Source organism: Pelobates fuscus, chromosome 4, assembly GCF_036172605.1.
Source record: "Pelobates fuscus isolate aPelFus1 chromosome 4, aPelFus1.pri, whole genome shotgun sequence".
NCBI classification, from domain to species: domain Eukaryota; kingdom Metazoa; phylum Chordata; class Amphibia; order Anura; family Pelobatidae; genus Pelobates; species Pelobates fuscus.
In genome coordinates this window covers 309,077,652-309,102,086 of record NC_086320.1, presented here as the reverse complement: position 1 = coordinate 309,102,086, position 24,435 = coordinate 309,077,652, and the positions used below count along the sequence as shown (strand labels likewise).

General features: G+C 38.5%; 1 protein-coding gene across 2 annotated transcripts in view; it reads left to right on the top strand.

Annotated features, from left to right (window-relative positions):
• LOC134608060 (ubiquitin-conjugating enzyme E2 E2) overlaps positions 1-24,435 on the top strand; it is a 237,185-nt gene that overhangs the window by 45,405 nt on the left and 167,345 nt on the right. For both annotated transcript variants that reach the window (XM_063450692.1, XM_063450691.1), the window contains exon 3: positions 17,276-17,326. In XM_063450692.1, the coding sequence (XP_063306762.1) occupies positions 17,276-17,326 (51 nt within the window). The remainder of the gene's footprint in view (positions 1-17,275; positions 17,327-24,435) is intronic.

Below are 24,435 nucleotides of genomic sequence, written 5' to 3'. Positions count from 1 at the left end.
AAATCTTTTATTTTGAAACATAATTCAACTAAGCTTTGCCTGTGGTGGAACATTTTTCTAATGAGAACGAACGTCTAAATCTGACTGACTGTTAAATATTTCACGGTCATAATGGTGTGAAAACGGATTCTAGAATGTGAGGTGTACAGTGGAGGGTAAATGTCTTTATTCATCAGTTATAAATATAGACAGCAAGCCAGGGAAAGTCACGATGGACTAAATTCCTGTTTCTAATAAACGGTAATTACAATCAGTTTTGCACTTTTCCAGTTCTAAAAAAAGAGTCGGTTGCAAAATTGATCTTGTTACTTGCTGTAAAGTTTGTAAAAGAAAAAACAAAACAAAAACTATTTCTGAGGTTCTGTTCTCCGTTCTCTATCCTGAATTTATAATAAAGCAAACTGCAAGTTCTTTGAAGCCGTCTGGTTCTCTTGAATGCTTTAGTTCAAAATATAAATGAAACAATAGAACAGTTCCGTTTCTGGTTGGGTTCTGCTGTGTGTATGTGTTGGGGATGTTCGTATGGATTGTCGATCTGTTTACAAAGTCGAAACAATGATATACAGGAATGTACTATTTATTGAAATCGTATCACTTTTTGATTAATGCTGCAGGTATTTTGTTTATTAACATTAAGCTAAATAAATAAGACATTGTTTAAAAAATATTTTTTTATTTTTTATAAATTGGATGAAACCTGTAACCAAACTGTGCTAATGAATATATGGCTTGTCACTGTGACATTGATGCATGTATCAGTGGGAGGTCCGTCTCAATCAGTGCAGGGTAAGCAGCTGTGGAACAGCCTGTCTATAGATATCAAAACGATTGAGGATTATCTCACATTTCGAATCAAAAATAATTTTATGTATGGTGCCAACAACAATGTATGACGCTGAACAGCTTGGTTTAGCAAGGATTTGTCCACTGCTTATCACAGATTTCTCATCAGGTAGTCTTGGGTATGGGCAGTGTCTTTTTGGACAGGCAAACAAACATCCCTTCCTTATGCAACATTTATTTCAATTTAGAATGGAAGGATACCACTGAATCATTTTCTAAAATATTATCAGTTTGTTTCATTTTTGGGAAATCCATCATAACGCATGTTGCAGGACATAAGACCCACATATCTTAATTTTACTGTTCTTAAAGGGGCACATTAAGCGCCATTACAATTACAGCTTATTGCAGTGCTATAAACAATAAGTACAATGCTCCCTTTTGTCAAACTATTTTGAGCAGTGTGTTGAATAACAAGGTGCTCTCCAGTCCCCACATGTTCAACCCCTCTTCATCTTCACTTTTCATTTAGAAACTTAACGTCTGTATTATCAAATGTGATTCTGTCCAATCTGGAAAGCTGGATTACCGACTAGGAGCTCTGGGTGTAGTTTCTGCATAACCTGGGGCTGTAGAATGGGTGGGCAGAGCCTTGTTATTTGACAGGCCACTCCACAACAGTTCTATAAAATGGTGGGTAGCATCCATGGACTATATAGCACCATAGCCACTACAACAAGTGCTAGTGGTTTTGTTGCTTTTATATCCTCTTTAAAGAAGCACTATAGCGTTGGGAATACACATTTGTGTTAAATGTTTTTTTTTTATTTTTTTATTTTGGTAGCAGAGTAAAAGCAAACATATTTCAAACCGATATGAGAGGCACATGGTCGCCTACACAGAGGCTTATAGGTCAAAGTAGTTAAACATAATAGATTGCATACAATATCTAGTATGCATGCGGTGACAGCGGGATGTGTGGTAGAGTTCTATGTTGGCTATTATTTCGAGGATCAAAAACTAATAAAATTCAAAATGAAACCTGAGACTGAAGCTTAACATGAAAGCATATCCGTGTTTAGTATATCAAAGGAAAGCCTAACTAGAAAAAGAAAATCTGCTCTCCTGAGTGTCCATTAATGCATGATTAGGCGTAAGGCTACTTGGAACATACGCCGTTTGTGACAAAATTAAATCAGTATTTGATGTCAGGGTTTGGTTATGTATATATGGCCTTGCACACGATGGTGCATTGCTCTCGTAACGGTAGTCTAATATGGCCTAGTAGTCAAAGAGAGGAACATACTATGGATATGGAACATACTATGCAATATCACTGCACATAGTGGTTTGAGAAAAGTAGTGTCAGTTGTATTATGAGAGAGCTGTTCCCATGTTTGCTTTTGTAGGCCCCTCAGGATGCCCGTCCTCCCCGGGTCGGACCCAACCCACCAGCATAGCGTTCTGTGGCACTGTGGGCACTCAAAGTCCAAATCAGTCCACCGGACCCCACCACCAAGAGTCCATGCACTGACTGTTTCCTGCACCTCCCCAGCACCAGCTTCTGTGAAGCACTTGGACTCTCATGCCTCACCCGGCGCCGGCCACATACGTGGGACTGGGGCACTTCCCTCACGGCCACCGGTACACTGGAAAGGTCTGTGTATTCCTGTCCAACAGGACTCACTGCGCCAGGGACAATCTTCTCTGGGCCCCCCTGAAACACAAAGGCAGGGGGTAGGCCGCCCAGGGAATCCCTCCGCAGGACAGTATCTCTTAGGGTCATCGGAGCAGCATAAGAAAGCTTCTCTATGGAGGTGAATTTCCCCTATCGTACCAGCATTTCCATGTAATCATAAACTCTTGCAGCTGTTCCATTATTAGGGAGGGAGGGAGGACACCAGCAGGGCAAAACTCCTATCCCCAGTGGCCACCTAGGATGTTGCCGAAGCACGGACTCATGGGCCGAGATAACCCCCACTGGCCGAGGTGGGGGGGAGCGGGTCCGGACCCCCCTGTCATCATATGCGCTCGGCAATGCAGCCTCATGGACATCAGCCTCACGGTCTGCCAGGTATGTATTTGCCAGTGCCTCGTCGGATGACTAGGCCTGAGTGTAGGTCCTAAGTGCCAGCGGTGTCCGCAGCGTGCCGGGATCCCCTGGAAATTGGTATCGCCCGGTAGCCGGCGGATTCCTCCAGGCATTACCTATGGTTTCTCTGGCTCTATTGGGCTCAGGGGGCATGAAAGTTGCCCTTTTTAGCGGTACAATGCCGGAGCCAGTGAAGATGTCAGCTGCTCAGTGCCCCTGCCCCGCCCCAGAATACACATTTGTATTCCTAATGCTATAGTGCCCTGGTGGCTGTTTACATTACTGGCCCCCACTTGCTGAAGGAGAAAAATATTTTTTGTTTTATATACTTCGTTTAACAAAGAATCTGTTTCAAATAGCTGACTGTAACTGCAGCAACCATAAGGATATTCTTATCTTGTATTTAAAAATAAATTAGTGCACAGGATCAGAATACCATATTGTCCCTTTATAAATCATTAAAATATCTCCCTATGATTAAGTAATATAATATTTGGCACCAGTTAATAAGAAAACATGGTACTGTAAAAGGGTCAGAGACAGGCTTTAAAATAAATCGAAGGAGTAGACAATTTAAACAATAAGAAGAGGAATTTTAAACTGGTTTCTTTACTTGTTAGAAAAGGGAGATATTACCATGCACAAGTATGTTCAAGGTCAACACAGATCTTTCTGGGAATCTCTCTCTCAAAATCGGTTGGATGCCTTTTGAACAAAGGCAGGCATATAGGGTTCTATGTTTAGTAAAATATATCCTTCCAAATTGTTTTTTTTTCAATTCGCTTCTTTGTTAGTTTTGGCTTTTTGTTGTGTTCTGTTGTGTTTTCTGTATCAGAAAAAACATGGGTGCAAACTATGATGCCGTATACAATATGCTGATGATGTGACAAATTATATGTATCAAATTAATTGTATGTCTGTGCTCATTAGTGTGTCACCTAACGGACATATATCTCACCCAATTTATCTATGAGTAAGCCTTTATAGGTGAAAAGTGTAATATTTCTACTGTAATGATGTCTTTCAGTAGAATATTATGATTTTCTAAGCTTCAGTAAAAATGTTCTAAAGCATCACACAAATGAGTTTAATGTTTCATTTACATTTATTGATGAAGTTGGTAAAAAAATAAGTAGCCATCGGACAATTTCTTTATAAATCTCTGCTATCCAGTCCCAGTGCCTATGTACCGAATTGAAAAATAGCCGTCAGGTAACTTTACCTACATTCACCTAAAATATTTCCCCTTCTATTCTTATTTTACATTGAATTTTATTCATCATTAGTTTGTGAACTGTATTTCACTTGGTGTTTAAGAGAAACCTAACTCACAAATCATAAGCCCACCTCCTATCTATCCATCCCTCAATGGCAGTATTTCTCAATTACTCTAGTATTATAGCTGTACATGACATAGCTGTGTTATTCTGTAAGTTTGCACAGCAGGGATTTTTTGATAATTGTAGTTTGCTTTCTAGTGAACACTTTACAGCATTCAATTAGTGTCATTCAGAAAAGAAAAAAAAAAAACCTTCAATTATTCTTTCTTAATCTGGCTTTAATTAACCCACAGAATAAACTCCATTCATCTTTCAGTTAACCCACAGAGCAACCTTCATTCATGTTTTTTATATGAATGAAACTAAATGCAGGCTGCACAACTCTTAGTAGAAAGCTGATCACGGGACTACAACTCCCACAACTCCCTGCTATGTCCATATTCCATAGCAGCCGGACTTCCCATTGAGTGGTAACAAGGAAGAAGGTCTAATTGCTTTACAACGTTACCAAATATGATTTTATATTATATTTTTCGACGCAGTACCCACTTCCTCTTTTTCTTTTCTTTAAAACACAACATTCACGTTGTCAGGAAAGGAAATCAACCTTTATACTATGCATGTTTCTGTAGTTCTTGCTGAGTTCCTCATTTAACACCACTGTGTAAATCAAAATAGAAACTCTATTTTCAGAAATTGACAATAACTGAGCTTAAGATCGCTAGACGATTACTTGTATCACTGCACACTGATACTGATATCTGAACAGATTTTAACTACCGTATATACTCGAGTATAAGCCGACCCGAATATAAGCCGAGGCCCCTAATTTTACCCCAAAAAACTGGGAAAACTTATTGACTCGAGTATAAGACTAGGATGGAAAATGCAGCAGCTACTGGTAAATTTCTAAATAAAATTAGATCCTAAAAAAATTATATTAATTTAATATTTATTTACAGTGTGTGTATATAATGAATGCAGTGTGTGTGTGTATGAATGCAGTGTGTATATGAATGCTGTGTGTGTATGCAGTGTGTATATAATGAATGGAGTGCAGTGCGTGTATATGAGTGCAGTGTGTGTATGAGTGCAGTGTGTGTATAATGAATGCAGTGCAGTGTGTGTATGAGTGCAGTGTGTATATAATGAATGCAGTGCAGTGTGTGTATATGAGTGCAGTGTGTGTATATGAGTGCAGTGTGTATATAATGAATGCAGTGTGTATGTATGAGTGCAGTGTGTGTATGAATGCAGTGTGTATATAATGAATGGAGTGCCGTGTGTGTATATGAGTGCAGTGTGTATATGAGTGCAGTGTGTATATGAGTGCAGTGTGTGTGTATGAGTGCAGTGTGTATGCAGTGTGTATATAATGAATGCAGTGCAGTGTGTATATAATGAATGCAGTGCGTGTATGAGTGCAGTGTGAATGCAGTGTGTGTATGTGTGTATGTATGAATGCAGTGTGTGTATGAATGCAGTGTGTATGCAGTGTGTGTATATAATGAATGCAGTGCAGTGTGTGTGTATGAGTGCAGTGTGAATGCAGTGTGTGTATGTGTGTATGTATGAATGCAGTGTGTATGCAGTGTGTGTATATAATGAATGCAGTGCAGTGTGTGTATGAGTGTGTGTATGAATGCAGTGTGTGTATATAATGAATGCAGTGCAGTGTGTGTATGAGTGTGTATGAATGCAGTGTGTGTGAGTGCAGTGTGTGTGAGTGCAGTGTGTGTGTGTGTGTGAGTGCAGAGCATTGGTGGGGGTGGGCATTTTATTAATTATTATTATTTTATTATTATTGTGATATATTTTTTTTTAATGTTGTTATTATTTTTGGTATTTTTTTTTAATTATTATTTATTTTATTTGTTTTTTCGTCCCCCCTCCCTGCTTGTTAGCTGGCCAGGGAGGGGGGCTCTCACTCCCTGGTGGTCCAGTGGATGGGCTGTAGGAGGGGGGCTGTCAGGAAGCTGTAACTTACCTTCACCGCAGCTCCTGTCAGCTCCCTTCTCTCTCCTCCGTCCGTGCAGCTCCCAGGTCAGCTCCCTCTGCAACTCTCGCGGCCGCGCGGAGCGTTGCCACGGTAACCCGTGGCAACGCTCTGACCCCGCGGCTCTCGCGAGAGTTGCAGAAGGAGCTGACCTGGGAGCTGCACGGACGGAGGAGAGAGAAGGGAGCTGACAGGAGCTGCGGTGAAGGTAAGTTACAGCTTCCTGACAGCCCCCGGTCCTTGTCTGTATTATGGCAATGAAAATTGCCATAATACAGACAACTGACTCGAGTATAAGACGAGTGAGTGTTTTTCAGCACAAAAAATGTGCTGAAAAACTCGTCTTATACTCGAGTATATACGGTATATTTTTCGTAGGGCCCTTGACGACGTTATGGTAGAGCAAAGGACTGTGTTTTTTATTTTTTATTTGTTTTTATTTTTTCTCAGTAATATCTTGGAAAGAAACTCAGGGTTTTGATAAAACACTTTAAAACAGGCCCTCTGGATGTTGCTAAACTTCAACGCCCATGATTCTTTGGCTATCTGTTTCATTCAAAAAATCATGGGAGTTGTAGTTCAAAAACATCTGAAGGACCTGGGTTTAGGGAGCCCTACTTTAAACTAAGCATGCATGAGAATAATGTTTAAAGGACCACTATAGGCACCCAGACCACTGCAGCTCAAAGAAGGGGTTTGAGAGACCCCAAACACACTGCTAAAGCAACACTTGAGTGGTTTAAGGGGAATCACGTAAATGTGTTGGAATGGCTTAGTCAATGCCCAGACCTCAATCCAATAGAAAATCTGTGGTCAGACTTAAAGATTGCTGTTCATAAGTGCAAACCATCCAACTTGAAGGAGCTGGAGCAGTTTTGCAAGAAGAAATGGGCAAAAATCCCTGTGGTAAGATGTGGCAAGCTCATAGAGACTTATCCAAAGAGACTTGGAGCTGTGATTACCGCAAAAGGTGGCTCTACAAAGTATTGATTTTAGGGGGGGGGGGGGGGGGGGGGGGTGAATAGTTATGCACATTGACCTTTTCTGTTATTTTGTCCTATTTGTTGTTTGCTTCACAAAAAAAAAATCTATATATATCTTCAAAGTTGTGGGTATGTTCTGTAAATTAAATGATGCAAATGATCAAACAATCCATGTTAATTCCAGGTTGTGAGGCAACAAGACACAAAAAATGCCAAGGGGGTGAATGCTTTTGCAAGGCACTGTGTATATATATATATATATATATATATATCTCCAAAAAATACCGGCACTCCAGGAATTCTCAATAATACAAGTTTTCTTTTATTCAGTTCAGGACGTCAACGTTTCAGCTCCTCATGGAGCTTTCATCAGGATCAGGAATATATATATATATTATAAAAAAATAATAATAATTAATTAAAAATAAATTAAAAAAGTAAAAATAATAACAAATTGAAAAAATGATTTATAAATGTAATTTTATTCTAACTGTATTTTGATATTAATATATATATTTATATCAAAATACACTTAGAATGAAATTATATATATATATATATATCTATGTAAATATAAATAGAAATAATACCACATATACATATGTCCATATACATAATTACATAAATAATTTCATAAATATACACGTAGACTTCAAATATATAAATATGTATATATATTTAAATTCTATGTGCATATGTATGTAATATTTAATTCATTGATTGCAATTTGGGGGACCTGCCTGACAGCTCAGGCCGAAAGTCCAGAGTATTTAATTTGCTAGCACTATATTTAACCCTCTAACTTTCAAAGATACAATAAAACCTGTACATGGGGGGGTACTGTTTTACTCGGTAGACTTTGCTGAACACAAATATTAGTGTTTCAAAACAGTAAAACATATCACAGCAATGATATTGTCAGTGAAAGTGAAGTTTTTTGCATTTTTCACACACAAACGCCACTTTCACTGATGATATTGTTGTGATACGTCTTACTGTTTTGAAACACTAATATTTGTGTTCAGTGAAGTCTCCCGAGTATAACCAAACCTCCCATGTACAGGTTTTACAGTGTTTTTGAAAGTTACAGGGTAAAATATAAGGCTTAATTTCCTGTTTTTTCCCCATGAAATTTGCCAGCTTGGTTATTTTGCCTTTGAGAGTGTATGGTAGCCCAGGAATGAGAATTACTCCTATGATGGCATACCATTTGCAAACGAAGACAACCCAAGGTATTGCAAATGGAGTATGTTCAGTTTTTTTTTAGTAGACACACAAACAAATATAAATGCTAGTAGACACACAAACAAATATAAATGCTAACTTTGGCCAGTGTTGTGACTAAGTGGCTACTAAAAAAGACTGGACATACACCATATTGAATACCCTGGGTTGTCTACTTTAAAAAAAAAAATGTACATGTGAGGTGTGTTTCAGAGATTTATGAGAGATAAGTGTTACAATGTCACTGTTTTGAAACCGCAATGTCCTACTTGTACTTATAGCCCTATAACCTGCAAAAAAAAAAAAAAAAAAAGCTAAGAACATGTTAACATTGGGTATTTCTAAACTCAGGAGAAAATTAAGAAACTATTCATCACGGGTGTTTATTTGGTGGTTGTAGATGCGTAACAGATTTTGGGGGTCAAAGTTAGAAAACGTTTTTTGTTTTTATTTTAGAAAATATTTAATAGTAATTTATATGATGTGATGAAAATAATGGTATCTTTAGAAAGACCATTTAATGGTGAGATTATATGTATAATATGTGTGGGCATAGTAAATGAATAAGAGGAAAATTACAGCTAAACACCCCAGAAATGTTAAAACAGCCCTGGTCCTTAACGGTAAGACAATTTAAAAACGGTCTGGTCACTAAGGGGTTAAAGGAGATTTCCTCCTGACTCACTGACTTGTGCATTGCTTAGCTCGAAACAACTGCAGCAACTTAGTTGCAGTTTATTTACGAATGCATGCAGTTTGGCTAGCACAATGTATATACTGGAATTATCCCCAATAAAGGGCAACCAAGTTTTTTTTTTTTTTTTTTGTATATATAGTTAAATGGCACTTTAATTATAGAATTCTGTTCTCCCATCATCTTACTGTTCAAATCTCCTTGGTGCTCTACGATGCATGGCTTTGCGATCCATTACGGTCAATTCTCTATTGCTGAATAGCAATTTCTGTGCCAAGTAGTCGGTTCTCATTCTCTAGTTACCATTAACCCTGAAAGGCTGACCTATAATTGCTTTTATACTGTAAAGGATGACTAACTAATCACTACTTCATCTCCCAGCACACTAACATTTGTGCAAGCCTAAAGATCTTGCTGTTTTAAAAAAAGTTATTTTATTAGTGCCCTAGGGTGGAGATGCGTGACACGTACAAGCTACAGAAATATGTCTTTTAATGGTCTGACTGATTTCAGTTTTGCATAGTGAACACAGGGCTTACTGCATGAAACAAGTGCAGGGAAGTACAGCAGCTCTACAGTGTTGTTTAATTTCGTTTTCTATGCTGTTATACCTTTGATACTGCTGCACCCTCTGTTTGCAAGCCGGTACCCGCCAGTGCTTACAAAATCTAAAATGTAGATAACTTTAACTACTGCTCAATTTATTCTGATTTATTGTAGTTTCACTTTCCCCACCTTTGTGTTGACATCCCTGACACTGCACTTCCATGTCACCTCACAACAATTAAAGCTGTATTCCTAGCACTATAGCTCCCTTGCCCCTCTCTCGCTGCCCCCGGCTAAGTAAGGATTAAAATACCGTTACTGTACTTACCCAATTCCAGCACCAAGGGATTCCAGCGCTTGGTCGGTGCTCCATCTACTCCAACCTCACCCGGTAGAGGGCGCTAATGCGCAGTGAACTCAACAAGTGCACTAGACCCTCCCCATAGAAAGTCATTGCTGCAATGCTTTTCTATGGGGTTTGCTTGAAGCTGGATATCCTCATGCAGAGCTTGAGGACTTCCAGCGTCAAGCGACCAAAAGCCTCCTAACCACCAGGAAGTGCTTCTGGTGGCTGCAGTTTTCTGAGAACCTGTAATAATTACAATTGCAAGGTTAAGGGGGGCAGGGACATTGCACCCAGACCACTTCAATGAGCTGAAGTGATCTGGGTGCCTATAGTGTCCTTTTAGAAAAGGGACTGTATGACTTAAGTATCATATTGGAGGTCAGTACACTATATGTGTACATTCCTCTCTGTTGATCAGTGTCGTCATTACCCCTACACTCCCCCCCTCCCCCCCCCCTCCAGAGTCAGTTTGGAAAGTATAGAAAAGAAGAAGCAGGTAAATATGAAAAACAATCATATTTATGTGCTTTCATCAGCTTGCAGAGTGAGACAACGTTCTCATTCAAAGCTAAAACTTTTGACTGTGATAGTTGTCTCCAAATGATGCCTGTACCCTTAAGTCTCACATTAAGTCTACAATCCTGTGTCATTGTCTGCCCCCTCCTCCCTGTTGTATAAACATTGTGCTCTTTTTATAAACTGTTTCCTCAATAAATCATTAGTTATGTTTTACAATTCATTGGGTGTCCTGAGGATGTTTGTGAAGAAATATGAAGCCTTCTAACCGTCCGGCAGCTCTCTGGGACATAATTGGCACTCAATACCAGTTTGGTAGAGCTGGAAGGTACACCTCACTGCTATACTTTTCCTCATCACAGTAGAGGAAACATTGTGGCTGAATAGTTCTGGATACCAAGTCAGGAACCAGACCTTCTGTGTTTGCTTCAGCATTTGATCCTCCTCGTGTCACTGTCTTTATGCCTACCAATCTATATTTGTTAGCTCAAGAGGGCAGGGGTTGCCTTTTTTAATATGCAACTCTTCCCTAGTGGCTGTGCACCTATTTCCCCATCCCTGCCCTTCTCCCCTGCTACAGCTAATGTCTTTCCCCACACTACTCCAAATATTGTTTCCAAATACATCAACACCCATTGTGATTCTCCCTATGCTGAATATTTAACGCATTTTCTCTTTTGTTTGCATATGTAATAATTTTTACTATAACGGTTTTCAATAGACGTGTAAATGGGATTTAATTTATTTTATTTTTATTTGTTCTGACTTTACTATGAATGTTAAAAAATATTTGATGTATACATTATGTACATATATTTTGTTTTAAGTCGTACTAAGAAATGATTTTGTCTGCAACTTTTAAACCAAAATCTTTGTCTGCTTGGATCCGCCCTATTTTGTTTTTCTTAAGAGATCAAGAAATGTAAGAAAATGTCAATAGGATCAAAGAGATGCTTTTGGAAATTCTCTGAGAATGAGGGAGAGACAGAGGGGAGAAAGAAGCCATTGTTGGCTGCTAAGCTGATAAATATAGCACTTGCCATCGTTACTATTGTAGATGACTATTGAGAAGATGATGTGTTAAAGTCTCAAAGATGTCTCTCTATGTAGATGTCTCTTTATGAATTCAACCAACGACTTATTGGCCTAACCATGTATCCAATGACATTTACAAAGGTGAACGTGATAGCTGGGAAGTAAACTATCTCATGACCTATATATTATCTGAAATACATCTAAGCTTTGTTAGTAGGTCTTCCATTCAAGGCTGCCATCAGGGGGTGACAACCATGACGGTTGTCACAGGCCTGGCAGCCTGGGCCCATGTGTAGCGGCGGAACTGCATACGCTGATGGGGCCCATCGGTTGACCCAAGCATTTAAGGCCACCTGATGGTCTCTATATCTTTAGGGGCCCGGTCAGCGCTGGGCCGTACAATAGCATGACCTGGCCCCTTTAAAAAATTGCAGCCGCACTGGAAGTTGTGCTGGGAGGAAGTGACGGCTGGTCACTTCCTCCCGTGCATCTGGTGAGGTCATGGTAGATGGGGAGTTGACCTCCCTCAAATGTGAGCGGCGTCTTGTCTCGAGTGGCTGTCATCAGGATTCTCTTGTCCTGGGAAGTGGCACAGCGTACAATCACATCTCTGATCATAGTTGGAGCTGTTCTGCCTGAGGGTGGTAGGCAGTATATCCCGTCTATGTTGAAGTTTTTGGCATGTGTTGGTGGCAGAATGGAGACCATGAGGCGCCTCATGTAGTGAGGCAGTTCATCAGGAGTGATAGCGTCTAGTACTCCCCTGATTTTTATGTGGTTTCTCCTTGTCCTGTCGTCGAGGGCTATGTAGTGTAGGGAGAGTGCTTGTTGTGGGCTTGTAAGGCCTTCACAGAGTCCTGTAGGGTTGTCAGTCTCTGCTTGATGCCTGAGATATCATCCTCCGTGGACTGCACCCTGTCAGTGATAGCTTGTACGTCCGCTTTAATGGCCGCTACACTAGTTGCCAGGAGACTTTTGATTTCCCCAACCAGGTTGTGAAAGTCTTGCTGGGTGACTGGGGCTGACCTATCCGTATTCCCCTTGGTTGAATGTGCCCGTTCAGGAGGTAAGTGAGGCAATATAGGGTCTATAGGTACCTTAGCGACTTCATGCTCCACTGTTCACGCCACTTTTGGCTGCGGTTGTCGTTGTTGCAGCATGGCACCTATGTCCCTTGACCCTGAGGGTGTTTCCGGCGGTGGTTTTTGAGACCGACGGCCCATTGTCACCGGGGTCGGTATGTGACCTGCGTGGAAGTCTTCCACCTCTGGATCCTCCGGTGGTTCAAATCTGCCCAGCAGTGCTGACCAGCCGAGGGCTGCTGTGGGTTTGTAGGCCGCGGTTTTGCGTTTCTGCTGATTCGCCCGTGCCAGGTACACAAATGGCTTGGGGGGTGTCTTGGCTGTGTTCAGCTTGTGTCCCCAGCCAGGAGTGAGTATTTCAGGGTTTTAAGCCTCAAATAACAGGCTTTAATGCAGGTTTTGGTTGGGAGCGATGCTAGGTTGTGTCCGCTCCAGCTCATGGTCAGGCTCCGCCCCCCCCCCACTCCAACCCCCCCGCTTCATTTTTTTATTACATGGATGGTAGGTTTCTTGTTTGTGGTTTTCAAGTCTTATATTAAAATTACAGCAAATTATTCTCTCCCCCCCTTTTTTCTTTTTTCCCCCCACACTTTATCTCTCTCCTTCCCAAAAATTCCTTCCTCACCTTGTAAAAATATAAAATTGTTTGGGAGTTCTGTCAGTTACTACACATCGAGACAGTAAAATATAATTGCTAAAACAAAAAACATACAGCAAATTAATTAATGTCCCCCACAACGCACACCGCAAAAAATGTAGTTCATCAGATTTGTTTAGCATTTATGTGGAAATAAAGATACCTTAATCTAGTAGGGGGTTCCCACTACCACAGAATCACAGTATTTCATTCAGGACACATTATTTATATATTCACGTTCATTAAAATCCAAGCCCTCAAAACAGATCTGTGCATGTTTGTGTGTATTTGAGAATGACACTTCTGTAGCTTGGCTCTTGGGACGTGTCATGAGCCATTTATGTGAAGTCAGTCAGGCTTGCTTGTGTTGCCATGTAGAGAATGTGCTGGGCTCTGAGTAACGGCCTTGTTTTTTTTATCAGATTAATTTGCATATCAATGGGCGCACTGATAATTCAACTGGGGAACTAGTGTCAATGTAGATGTGGTACATCTGTTTAACTTTCATTACTGTGTGTGTGTGTGTGTATATATATATATATATATATATATATTTTTTTTTTTGTAGTATATGAAACTGCAAGAAGTTATTAATAGTTTATTGTATTCTAGATAACGCCTGGCATATATATATATATATTGATCACTGATATATTTTCATGTATCTATCCTGTCAAGATACTTTGCTATAGTTGCTTGTATTTCCACCAACAAGAAGTTATTAAATGTACTGTGAAGTGTCATACATGAATCATGCTACTGTACATGTCAAAATCCATTGAGAATATATGGCAATGAAGATTTACTTTTCATGTTTAACTATCTAGCTATTAATGCAATTTTCTCAAAAACAAATGTCCCTTTCCCTCTTAAATATGTAGTACAAGTGTTGTGTGCTATTGTGAGTGGAAGTCCTAAAAAACGAAATATATAATAAAAATTGTTAGAAAATAAACTTTCTCTCTCCCTCTTTCTTTCCCTCTCTCCCCCCCCCCCCCACCTCCTTCTTTCTCCTTTCTCTCAACCCCTGACGCTGACGCTCTTAACACGCTGTCACGAATGTGGGCTATTGGGTCAGCCGAGACATTGGGAAGAGTGTGGAAGTGAAAGGGATAATGACACCAGATCCCTGGTTAGCTGTTGCTAGTCAAAGCAACCACCAAATTAACGCCTGCAATGCCTCCTACACTAACACCCTAGTACACACTTTACTACCACCACCAAGACTTTATATTTGGGCGTCTTGTGTTACCCCTGACACAGTAGAATTATAGTATCACAACCTTACTTTACTGATCAGACATATATAATTAACCCTTTGGTAATGTGTTTACCTGAGCTTTCCTCAGGAGAGTGAGCTCATAGAGAATAAAGACACAAGCTGATTAAGTGAACATTTAATTTGACAAATAGGATTCACAGTGCTATGTACAAAAATACAGAAATAAATGACATACCGAAACACAGATAAGTTACAAAACAATCCATAAAATAGGAGAAAACACAAGAGATCCTTACATATATTTAATCCTACTTCTATATAATTTGTGTGGGAGATTCAGATGTTAACGTTCTCCAAGCAGTTGTTACAATGAAATCTCTCCCTGGATAATCCAACATTCTGATTACATAGCACTGGTTATGGTTACTGGGTGGATCAGAGGGGTTTGGTCTGGCAGTTTATTGTCCACTCCATCAGACCTGTCCTGGGCATTAGTGTGAATTTACCTAAAACACAATAGGCTTCCCAAAATGTGCAATTTACAGTATCTCTCTATAATTATGTTATCATCATACTCCTCCAATTCTTGTGAGATTTTAGAGATCACTCTAACTCTTTGGAAAGTGTCCATTCTGGTTTCCCATGATAGGCACACCTTCCGCTGGGCATGTTTGGTACCAAACAAATTGATATAACCTTGTCAATCTGAATATCTATTGATATTGGGCCTTCTCATAATATATATGCATTTTCTCCATATTTTCTTAAATTATGTTGTCCATTGAATAACCCAAAGTCAGAGCATATGCACCAATACCTTTTATGACACCCTATGTCCAGCTCTGGTGATGGGTATCTAGTAGTTACATCTTATGGCTTAGGCCTGGTGTTAGATCAAAGCCTACAATAAATGTTATTGAGTGGCAGAGCAATGGGTGCCATCTTTCAGACTCTGGGGTTAAACACTTTGATAATGCTTTAGCCTCTTAAGGTAAATTGACACCTGGATCCTCCTCGCACATAACAATTTAATTGCAATCATGTTGTAATCATGTTGTTATGGTGTCAGAGTGGTGCTTTAAGATACTCTTCATCTAAATATCTAAAATTTAGCTGATTCCTGGATTATCCAGGTCAAATGCTAATATAAAGGTTTAAATAATGTATATACACCACATCCTCAAACATCCACAAAGTGTTGGAAACTACTTAACACAATCATAAACACAGGATTTCCATTGCCTGACATACAAAATACTAGATACAGAATATATAGAGATACACCCAATCTAAAAACCAAAACCGAAATATATATATTTTTTCCCTTCTGATATCTCCCATCACGAGGATTGAGAAAATTATTATAATGTGAGAATGGTAAAAACTACAAAATGTACAGCTATAATAATAAAATGTTAGAATTAAGTACATTTTTGTTATAGCTAAGAATTTCTGGGGCTTTAAAAGTTACATTTATTAAACATTGGTTTACTTTTATTTTCTTAATAGTTTTGTACCTTTAACTCTTCTCCAAAGTTTACAAATGATTCCACTGAATTGCGAAAATCACATGACCGAACCAAAATTGTCACTACTAATATTTTTAGAATGACTCCTGGCTTACGTGTTAAAAATAAAATAAAAAATAAAGCACTTAATTTTATGGCTTCTTGTTTGTGTGAATATTTGCTCAGTCATTTAAAATGCTGTTGTTGAAAGTTAAATTGTTAGTCCAACCACCATGGCCCGTTCTGCAAGGTAATTGGAGTATGTATGTGCAGTGTTTCAGCTCGAAACACTGCACATACTGACTCATTTTTTATTTTGTGTCAGGGGCTAGTTGCACCCAAGGCACACAAGACTTAGATAGCCTGGAACACTGTTGCAGACTACCTAATGTCAATTCTGTGCATATTTTACATATGCAAACCGCACACAATGAACGCTTACTGACAGATGAAACAGCTCCCTTGTAGGTAGAGCTTTTGTCTGCTCTCCCACCCACCCTGAAAGAAGCCCTCCCTGCCTCCCTAACCCCTCCACTGATATATCCCACCCTTGCCTTTCCTCCTCCTCTTTTCACTTCCTCTCTCTCGCTGCACATGGCCTCTGAGCCGTTAAATCCCCCAAACAAAGGCTTCTTTATGAGAAGCCTTTGATTGTATCTTGGCGCTACTCCCTTGACGTCAGACAGGGATGTGTTGTGCAGCGTCAGGAGCTTCGTCCCGGTGCTGGGTAATGGTTAGTAAAAACTTATTTAAAACCACTTTTTGAGCCTTTCTTTTGGAGGGGAGACCTACAGAATGATGTGATTAAGGCATTATTCTAATAAAAACAAACAAAGGATTGTAGAAACCTTTTAAACCAATTTTTAATGATGTTATATATACATTTTAATGCATCTCTCATTTATGTGTAGCTGTCGTAAGTTGTCTGTCATCTTGCAAGAGCTGAAGCTACATGTATTGACGGTCTAATTCTGGGATCAATGGATACTTGATAGAAAAATTAATGGCTGCATGTCTCATGAGCAAGTGATTTTGTTGACCCTTTGAACCACATTGTCCATGTAGCATTGTGCTGCATTATAAAGATCTAATATTTAATTTGATTGACAGTTTCATTTTAACGTCTTTTAAGAATTCTTATGCTAAGCCTTTATTCCCTCTGGCCTCTACTTGTCATTCATCCTTTAAGATATTGTCTATATTGAAGCTTCCTTCCATGTGTTTCAGTTTTTCATCTTAATGTATTTTAATAGAAGTATTATTGTCTGTCAGTATTGCTTTCAAATAGCTTACAGATTTTTAACATTCTCTCTTTTGTTTTTCTTTTGTAGAATTCAGAAAGAACTGGCAGAGATAACGCTGGATCCTCCCCCAAACTGCAGGTAAGGCAAAAAACATTGCCTAAAATAGTCTTGCCTGAGAGTGTAAGAAGTAGGTATCACTATTTTCCAAATTACTATGCAAGATCAGAGTGGTATAACGATGTCGATATAATGCAAACACAGACTGGTACCAATTATATTTAACTCTGCCAACTACATACCAACTGCCTATAGAATACACTAATATTTTAATTACTGAAGTTGTTATTTTATATTAAGAACAATAGCCAAAAAATTGTATTGGCAATAAAAAAAAAAAATATTGGAGGTTTCTTTAAAATATTCAATTTAGAAAAATGTACTGTTTGTGAACTGTTTCAAATCCGGTATAATCACAAAAGGAATTGCTAGCAGCCACTTAAAAATGCACACAATGAAATTAGTCTGGAGAAACACACTGTGCTTAAAACAATTTCATTATTTTTCTATGTCGCTAAACAGAAATAATTCATCGCTGAAATGTGTGCATAAATTGTATAATTACAAGTACAATCACTAGAAACTTTTCTGTTCACCTTGCTTTGTTTAACATTCTTTTTTGTTGTTGGTATAAACACTTTGGTTATTTCTACTGTAACAAATTAAATGTATCAGTTTGAAGAATGTTTAGAATTTAGTTTATGGAAATGTATGTAGACGACAGTAAATTGTGGTGATTTGAAGAGACACTGTAGGCAATGAAACTGCTTCATCTCATTGTATTAGTTATAATGCCTGGGGTCCTCTGGTGCTGTTTCTCCATTCAGTTTGAAACCATTTTTGAGCAGTGTATAACTAAATAAAGGTCCCTGGCCACCCATAGCATGTCACTTACTGACGATGTGGGTAAGAGAAAGATTACACACTATCTATACCAGTTTATACCATCAGTAGGAGCTGCGATAGGCTGAGAGCGGTCAGCTGACACTCTCAGCCAATCACAGCTGCCCATTACTGCTCAAACTAATCCTTCCTCATTAGCCCAAGCAGCATAGAGGGGATGGGCTGCTAAGGACTCTTGTTTAGCATTGAAATATTAAAGACTGTGTAATGTTGAATGGAAGGACGGTGCCGGAGGACTCCAAACACTACAACTTAAATGAGACGAAGTAGTGACAGTGTTTCTTTAACGAGCAGATTGCAAAATGTTGTCCAAAATAGCTTCATTTAGGACAAAAACATTATTTGGTTGTTGATTGACTAGTTAAAGCAGCCCTGTCACGTGTGTTGTGTGGTCTTTGTATACATGGAAAATACCCTTGTCTGCTTGTGTGGAGATGGTGAATGGGGTTGCATTTAGGGAGATATACTTACCTTATGCTGTCCCTCCTTGGCACTGCCATCTTCACACTGTCGCACTCAAATCCAGGATTCCATGAGAACACATGATTTTCCATAGACAATCTTGGGCCAGTGCAAAATGCTTTGCACACGATGATCCCTCTTCTCCATCAGTCGTTGTGACGGATCAGTAATTGTGATGGAATGTCTGCTTTTTGCCACAGATTGGCAATTATATGAAACAAGGTAGTCTTTACATTGTCACATGTGTATGTTTTGATTGTGTTGGAATTTCATAGAAAATCAGAGCTTTTCATAACGAGTCTACCTTTACGAATAGCTCAAAAGTGAGAGGGGTCAATTCAATAAATAAAGCCCCATGAGAATCACAGGGCATTTCTATGAATTGCTCTGCTATTTGGCAATCAGGTGGTTATTCATTGCTCTGATCAGTATTTTGGAATATAGTGTTTTATAACCAGACATTCGTGAGTGCTTTACTTTTGATTTGTTCTTCTAAGCAAAAACTAGAGATTTTTAAAGTATGTCAATTATATATATATATATCAGGAAATAGGCATCTATGGGAGCTTGGGGTATGTGGTGTTATGTGCTTGCTATTGATTGGTTGGTCTGCAGATAAAAAAGTGACCCGAATTTTAAACTTTAATTCTAAATAGACATTACAAAAAAAAGTTACTGTTTTGTAATTGCCTTTGATGCTTTGTTTTACTTTGAGTTGATAAACAGTCTGCTCTGTAGTTAAAAACACATTTGAAGGGTATTCAGTGCATCAGGTTTTGTAAGACTGCCAACTGAAATCCTTGTGTGACATCATATTATTTTACTACAATGTTAATTTGTACAACAGTAGTTTGAGGCCGATACAGTTGTACATATGTTGTAATTGTTTGAAAATATCGGATTGTTTATAAATCAATGCTGACAGAGGAATTAACAGCATTATGTATTTTATGCAAGGGAAAAATGCCCTTGTGGTACATTAATCTTATTTAGGTACACTTTGCACTATTTTATCAAATTTATTGCTGTTTATTTTATTTCAGAATATATAGCTGTAAATTAAGCCGTACGTGCCTGTTTTCAATCACTTTGAGTGAACAGCTCAATTCGTGTTTCTTATGAAAGAAGTTATTTAAAGGCTGTATTGCTTTCAGTAGATTTCTGCCAACTGTCCTGCATCTTCATTAAACTGTTGTTCATGTTTGTATGGGTTATGCTACCACTGAAATATCTGTGGAAGCACCAGAATCGGCCATGAGCTTTTCAGTCACTTCCCAGAGTGTGAGCATTCACTCACATGCATACACACATTACATGCACACACATTAAACATTTATATGCATTCACAGTGATTACACATTCATTATTAAGATGCATTCACACACCAAATACACCTTCAAGTGCAGTCACACATTTCATACCCATGCACGCACATTCATATAAATTACATGCAAATTTGTTTGCAGCCCCCCACAAGCACCATAACATCACAAAAACGTGTTTATTGGATAGGTCGTGGTGCAAGGAGGTCCCCTGTGTTCTTGCACATAGTTGTTTTTAACTGCAGTTTGCAAAATCAATGAAGCAATAAGCATTGCTTTAATATGTCAGAAAATATGCTTCTTGTTTGACCATGCAAAATATTTGTACAGCGTGCACATGTAGACATGTTTACCTCCTCTCTCCAGCTTTGTCTGAAAGCCAAAGCTGCAGGCATGCATGGTTAGAAACGAACGCAATGCACAGCCCCTTAAAAAAAATAAAAAAAATAAAAACCCTGTTAATATGCATGTCTGAAAAATTATAGCTAAATACTTTACTGTCAGCATGCTCCCACTCACAAGGTTTAAAATGTCCAGAGGGCTGTGTATCGTGCTTACTCCTCAGGCTTGAATAGACAGAAAGTGTTAAGGTGTTTATACCTTTTATTAGTATATTACTTACACTTTCTGTCCTTCAGCAATTTTTCCTGTGAACATACAGTATAGGCGCTGTCCTTCCTCCAGACAGAGCAATTTGTTTCCTGCAAGTCAAACTATGTTTAAATTTAATGTTACCTCAAATGCCTTCTTGAGTTTGATGAAGCATCAGGGGACTGTCATATTGGCTAATATTATGAAGCTGCAAAGTGACAAGTCATCGCACCTCTGCTGATTTTCTTTGCTTAGCATCTCACGGCGAGGCCAAAGTGAGCAGACGTGATGATTGCATATTTCCCTGAATCAATAAACGGTTTTCAGCATGCTTTCATTATTTTTGTTTCATTGTTTGATATTGATAAACATCCAGCTGACAACGAGGTGTGTTTTTATGCTATTATCTGAACCATGCTCCGAAATGTATTTCTAATACTATGGCATCAGTGTAGGCCTCTGACTATTGTCTTCTGTCTTTTTAAATGGTAAGTAAGGCAACAAGGCCAAAAAACACATTTATTCAGCCGTTTGCTAACCTCGGAATATGAGAATTCAGCCTCTAAAGGTTTTTGTTGTTACTGAATAGATGTTGTGTTGTCTGGGTTTGATAGCCCCACGAATGCAGTAATTGAGTGTGAGCATGCTTTAAGCTCTAGCAGTGACTCACTTTTACAAATGGGTTTTAGTTTAACCCCTTAGCAGCTAGGCCATTTCACACCCGTGTGCTAAATCTAATTTAGGTTTTTGCACTCGCTACATTTAAACACTCACATCTGTGTTTTGCAAATTTTGGCTGATCACGTTTTGCAAGTTTTGGCAGATTGTGTAGTTTTAGAAAGCTCACGGTAGTGGTTATGGTGCAGGAGTGCTGTTATGCCCCATGACTGTAAGGAGTCAAACTGTTTTTGAATTTTTTTGACTTAATATGTGGGGTCCACTGGGAATTGCCCTGCATCTCCACTACTATCTCCGGAGCGCTGGAAGTTGTTTTCCTGAGCTAAATCCAGCAATGCATTTTATGCCTAGCTCAGGAAAGCGAACAGAAGTTCCTGCTGAGGAACATCTGGTTCTCCAGGAATAGTAGTGGAGAGAGAAACTGGTGCCGGGCAGATGACAGGTAGGAATTCAAGCCATTTAAAAGCAATTTCACCCTCTACAATGGGGCATTGTAAGAGGGAACTCTTGGCACCATAACTAAAACCATGAACGTTAGTGGTTATAGTGCTTAGAGCGTTCCTTTAACTTTAGTTTGCAAAACATTTTATATTTTGGAAATAAATCCAATTCTGTAAATGAACAATATTTCAAAATACACATTCTTCTTTCATATTTAAAATGAGCTTGTCATTACTGGCTTACTTTAACTAAAATCACCCCTGTAAGCATTGAATAAATAATTTATCATAGAGATAAATAATATTTTCAATGTCATTTCATTACAATGCACTGCACTGCTTGGGGACATTTACAGCTGTCTGTTATGGAGCTGCCTGTTCCTGTACTCCCTCACTAGTTAATGAGTAACCCTAGCATCCGTCTCTTATGTACCATGCCGAAGAATTGATTGACAGGTTGGGAGGGACCTTTTTTTATACAGATTTTTCTCCCAATCTAATCAGTTCTTCTAGCCCAATATATAGATGGAATTTAATTTACTATTAAATTAAATTAAATAAATCTGTGTACCATGACCATGAATCTCAGCTGAGCCTCCCAAATGGAGGACTCGAAAATTCTTATACCTATATTTTAAAATAGAAATTAGCAATTGAATATCATAAAATATATAATTTTAAACTACACACTTTTCTGATTTTATATCGGGTGGAGTAACTTCATAAAAAAAAAAAAAAAAAAAAAAAAAAAAAAGTACATTAGCCTAGTCCTGACCAAATTTTCTGACCATAGTAATATAATTATAATAATAAAAAAATAATAAAAATAATTACATTAAAATAATTATTTGCAGACAAAAGACAATTTATTTGGCAGAGAAAGTTTTCTGCTGTGAAATGTAGTCTTATAGTTATGTTTTGAGGGGCAACAGGTAGCTCTCCCACCCCTCATCGTGTTCTCAGATGATTATGTCTGTCTCATTTTAGAAGTCACCCAGTAGTCGGGTGCTTGTAGTTCACATTGCGGTTATGTGTGACGTATAGGGGCATCAAGACCACTCGTTAGAAAGAGAATAGACCTTTTCATGTAAGAGGTGTTGGTTTGTGTGCGGCATGCTGTCACCAGTCATCAGTAGACACAGTGAAGGCGTTAAAAGGGGCATTCGAAGGTCAGTGACCCATCCTTTCATTTGTTTTCTTTTATCTTCTAGAGTACCAAATATAACTTTTTTCTATTTTAGCTTCTACTCGCAATTTTACTAATTTCAAGAACTGCTCAATAAGCTTTTATCAGCCCATTCACAGCAGTGTTTTGTTTCTCCAACTCTGCCGCTGAACGTGTTGTGACACTTCAGCCTTTTCTGTTTTGTTTTTAAAGAAATGTCACTGTTTTCTTTTAGAACGCAGCTTTATTTTTCAGCACCGGTACTTCCAAATAGCATCTTTATCGCACTAATGGAAAGCATATTTCCAAAATAAGGAAAAGACTTATGGTTTAAACAATATCTTTCAGCGTGATATTTCAAGTATTTTTGTCTTTATTGCCAGCAATTTATTAGGTTATTATTCCAGAAATATCTTGCCTCACAAGTCCTGAATTGCTTCCTAAAATGAAATTGCTCCTTTCATTTCTATCTTTTAACTCTGCAAGGGTACAGGATATAACCTCTAGCTTTCTAACAGTGCTTCTCAAGCTTTAGACTACACAGAAATCTCCAAATGATTCTTTCTGAGCGTTCCGTCTCCAGCGAATGCTTAACCCCTGGTGATTCTCTGTTTATTCTTATTGTAAACGACAAGCGAACCGTTATTGGTTACCGTATATATTTTGATAGTGTGCTGGAAGATCTGCTAAGATCAGTTTAAATGCAATGTTTATGTTTTGCTATTAGTGTCAACCCGTATCTTAAATGAAAAGTGTAAAGTACGAAACTGCGTTTCTAAATGTTTGGCCCCATGCCATGGTCGTTGGCCCAAATAAGGGCTGACGGTGAGCACAAATGAAAAAGCGCAGGTGGCTCAAATAGAAAATCCTTAAAGAATCAGAGCAGAAGTGCTTACAAACATGAAACCATGAAATAGCAAACTGCGTATAAAGGTCACTGCAAAATCATTGCACGGGTGGTATCTGATATTTTGTCTACTAGTTTTTGTATAGATGGAGTCCTATTATGACATGGAGTTGATGGGTGGTGTCAGAATCCCTACTTGCAGGTTTATTTACTAAAGTGGAATTTGCGCTATATGTCTGTTCAACCGTAGTTCCCCTCTTTCAAATTATATGCACCCACACTTATTATATATCATTTTGTTCAGGAGAAACAGGGCTTTAATCTATCATTAACTATTCATATATGGAACATAATTTATTATGAATAAAATAAAAAAAAGGTGAGAAAATAAGATTTTTTTTTTAAATTTGTATTTCCGTCTGCCATTTTAGCTGTGAATGTCATAATACTGTTAGGTTTTACTGCAAAAAAATGCACATATTTGTAATCAGCGATGTCTCACGGGTACAACAGTACCCCCCATTAACAGGTTTTATGGTGTTTTGGAAAGTTACAGGGTCAAATATAGAACGTTCCATTTTCAAGTTGAAATTTTCCAGATTAGTAATGTTACCTTTGAGACAGTGTGGTAGCCCAGGAAAGAGAATTACCCCCATAATGGCATACCATTTGAAAAATTAGACAAGCCAAGGTATTGAAAGTGGGGTATGTTTAGTCTTTTTTAGTAGCCACTTAGTCACAAACACTGGCCAAAATTAGCGTTCATATTTGTTTTTGTGTGA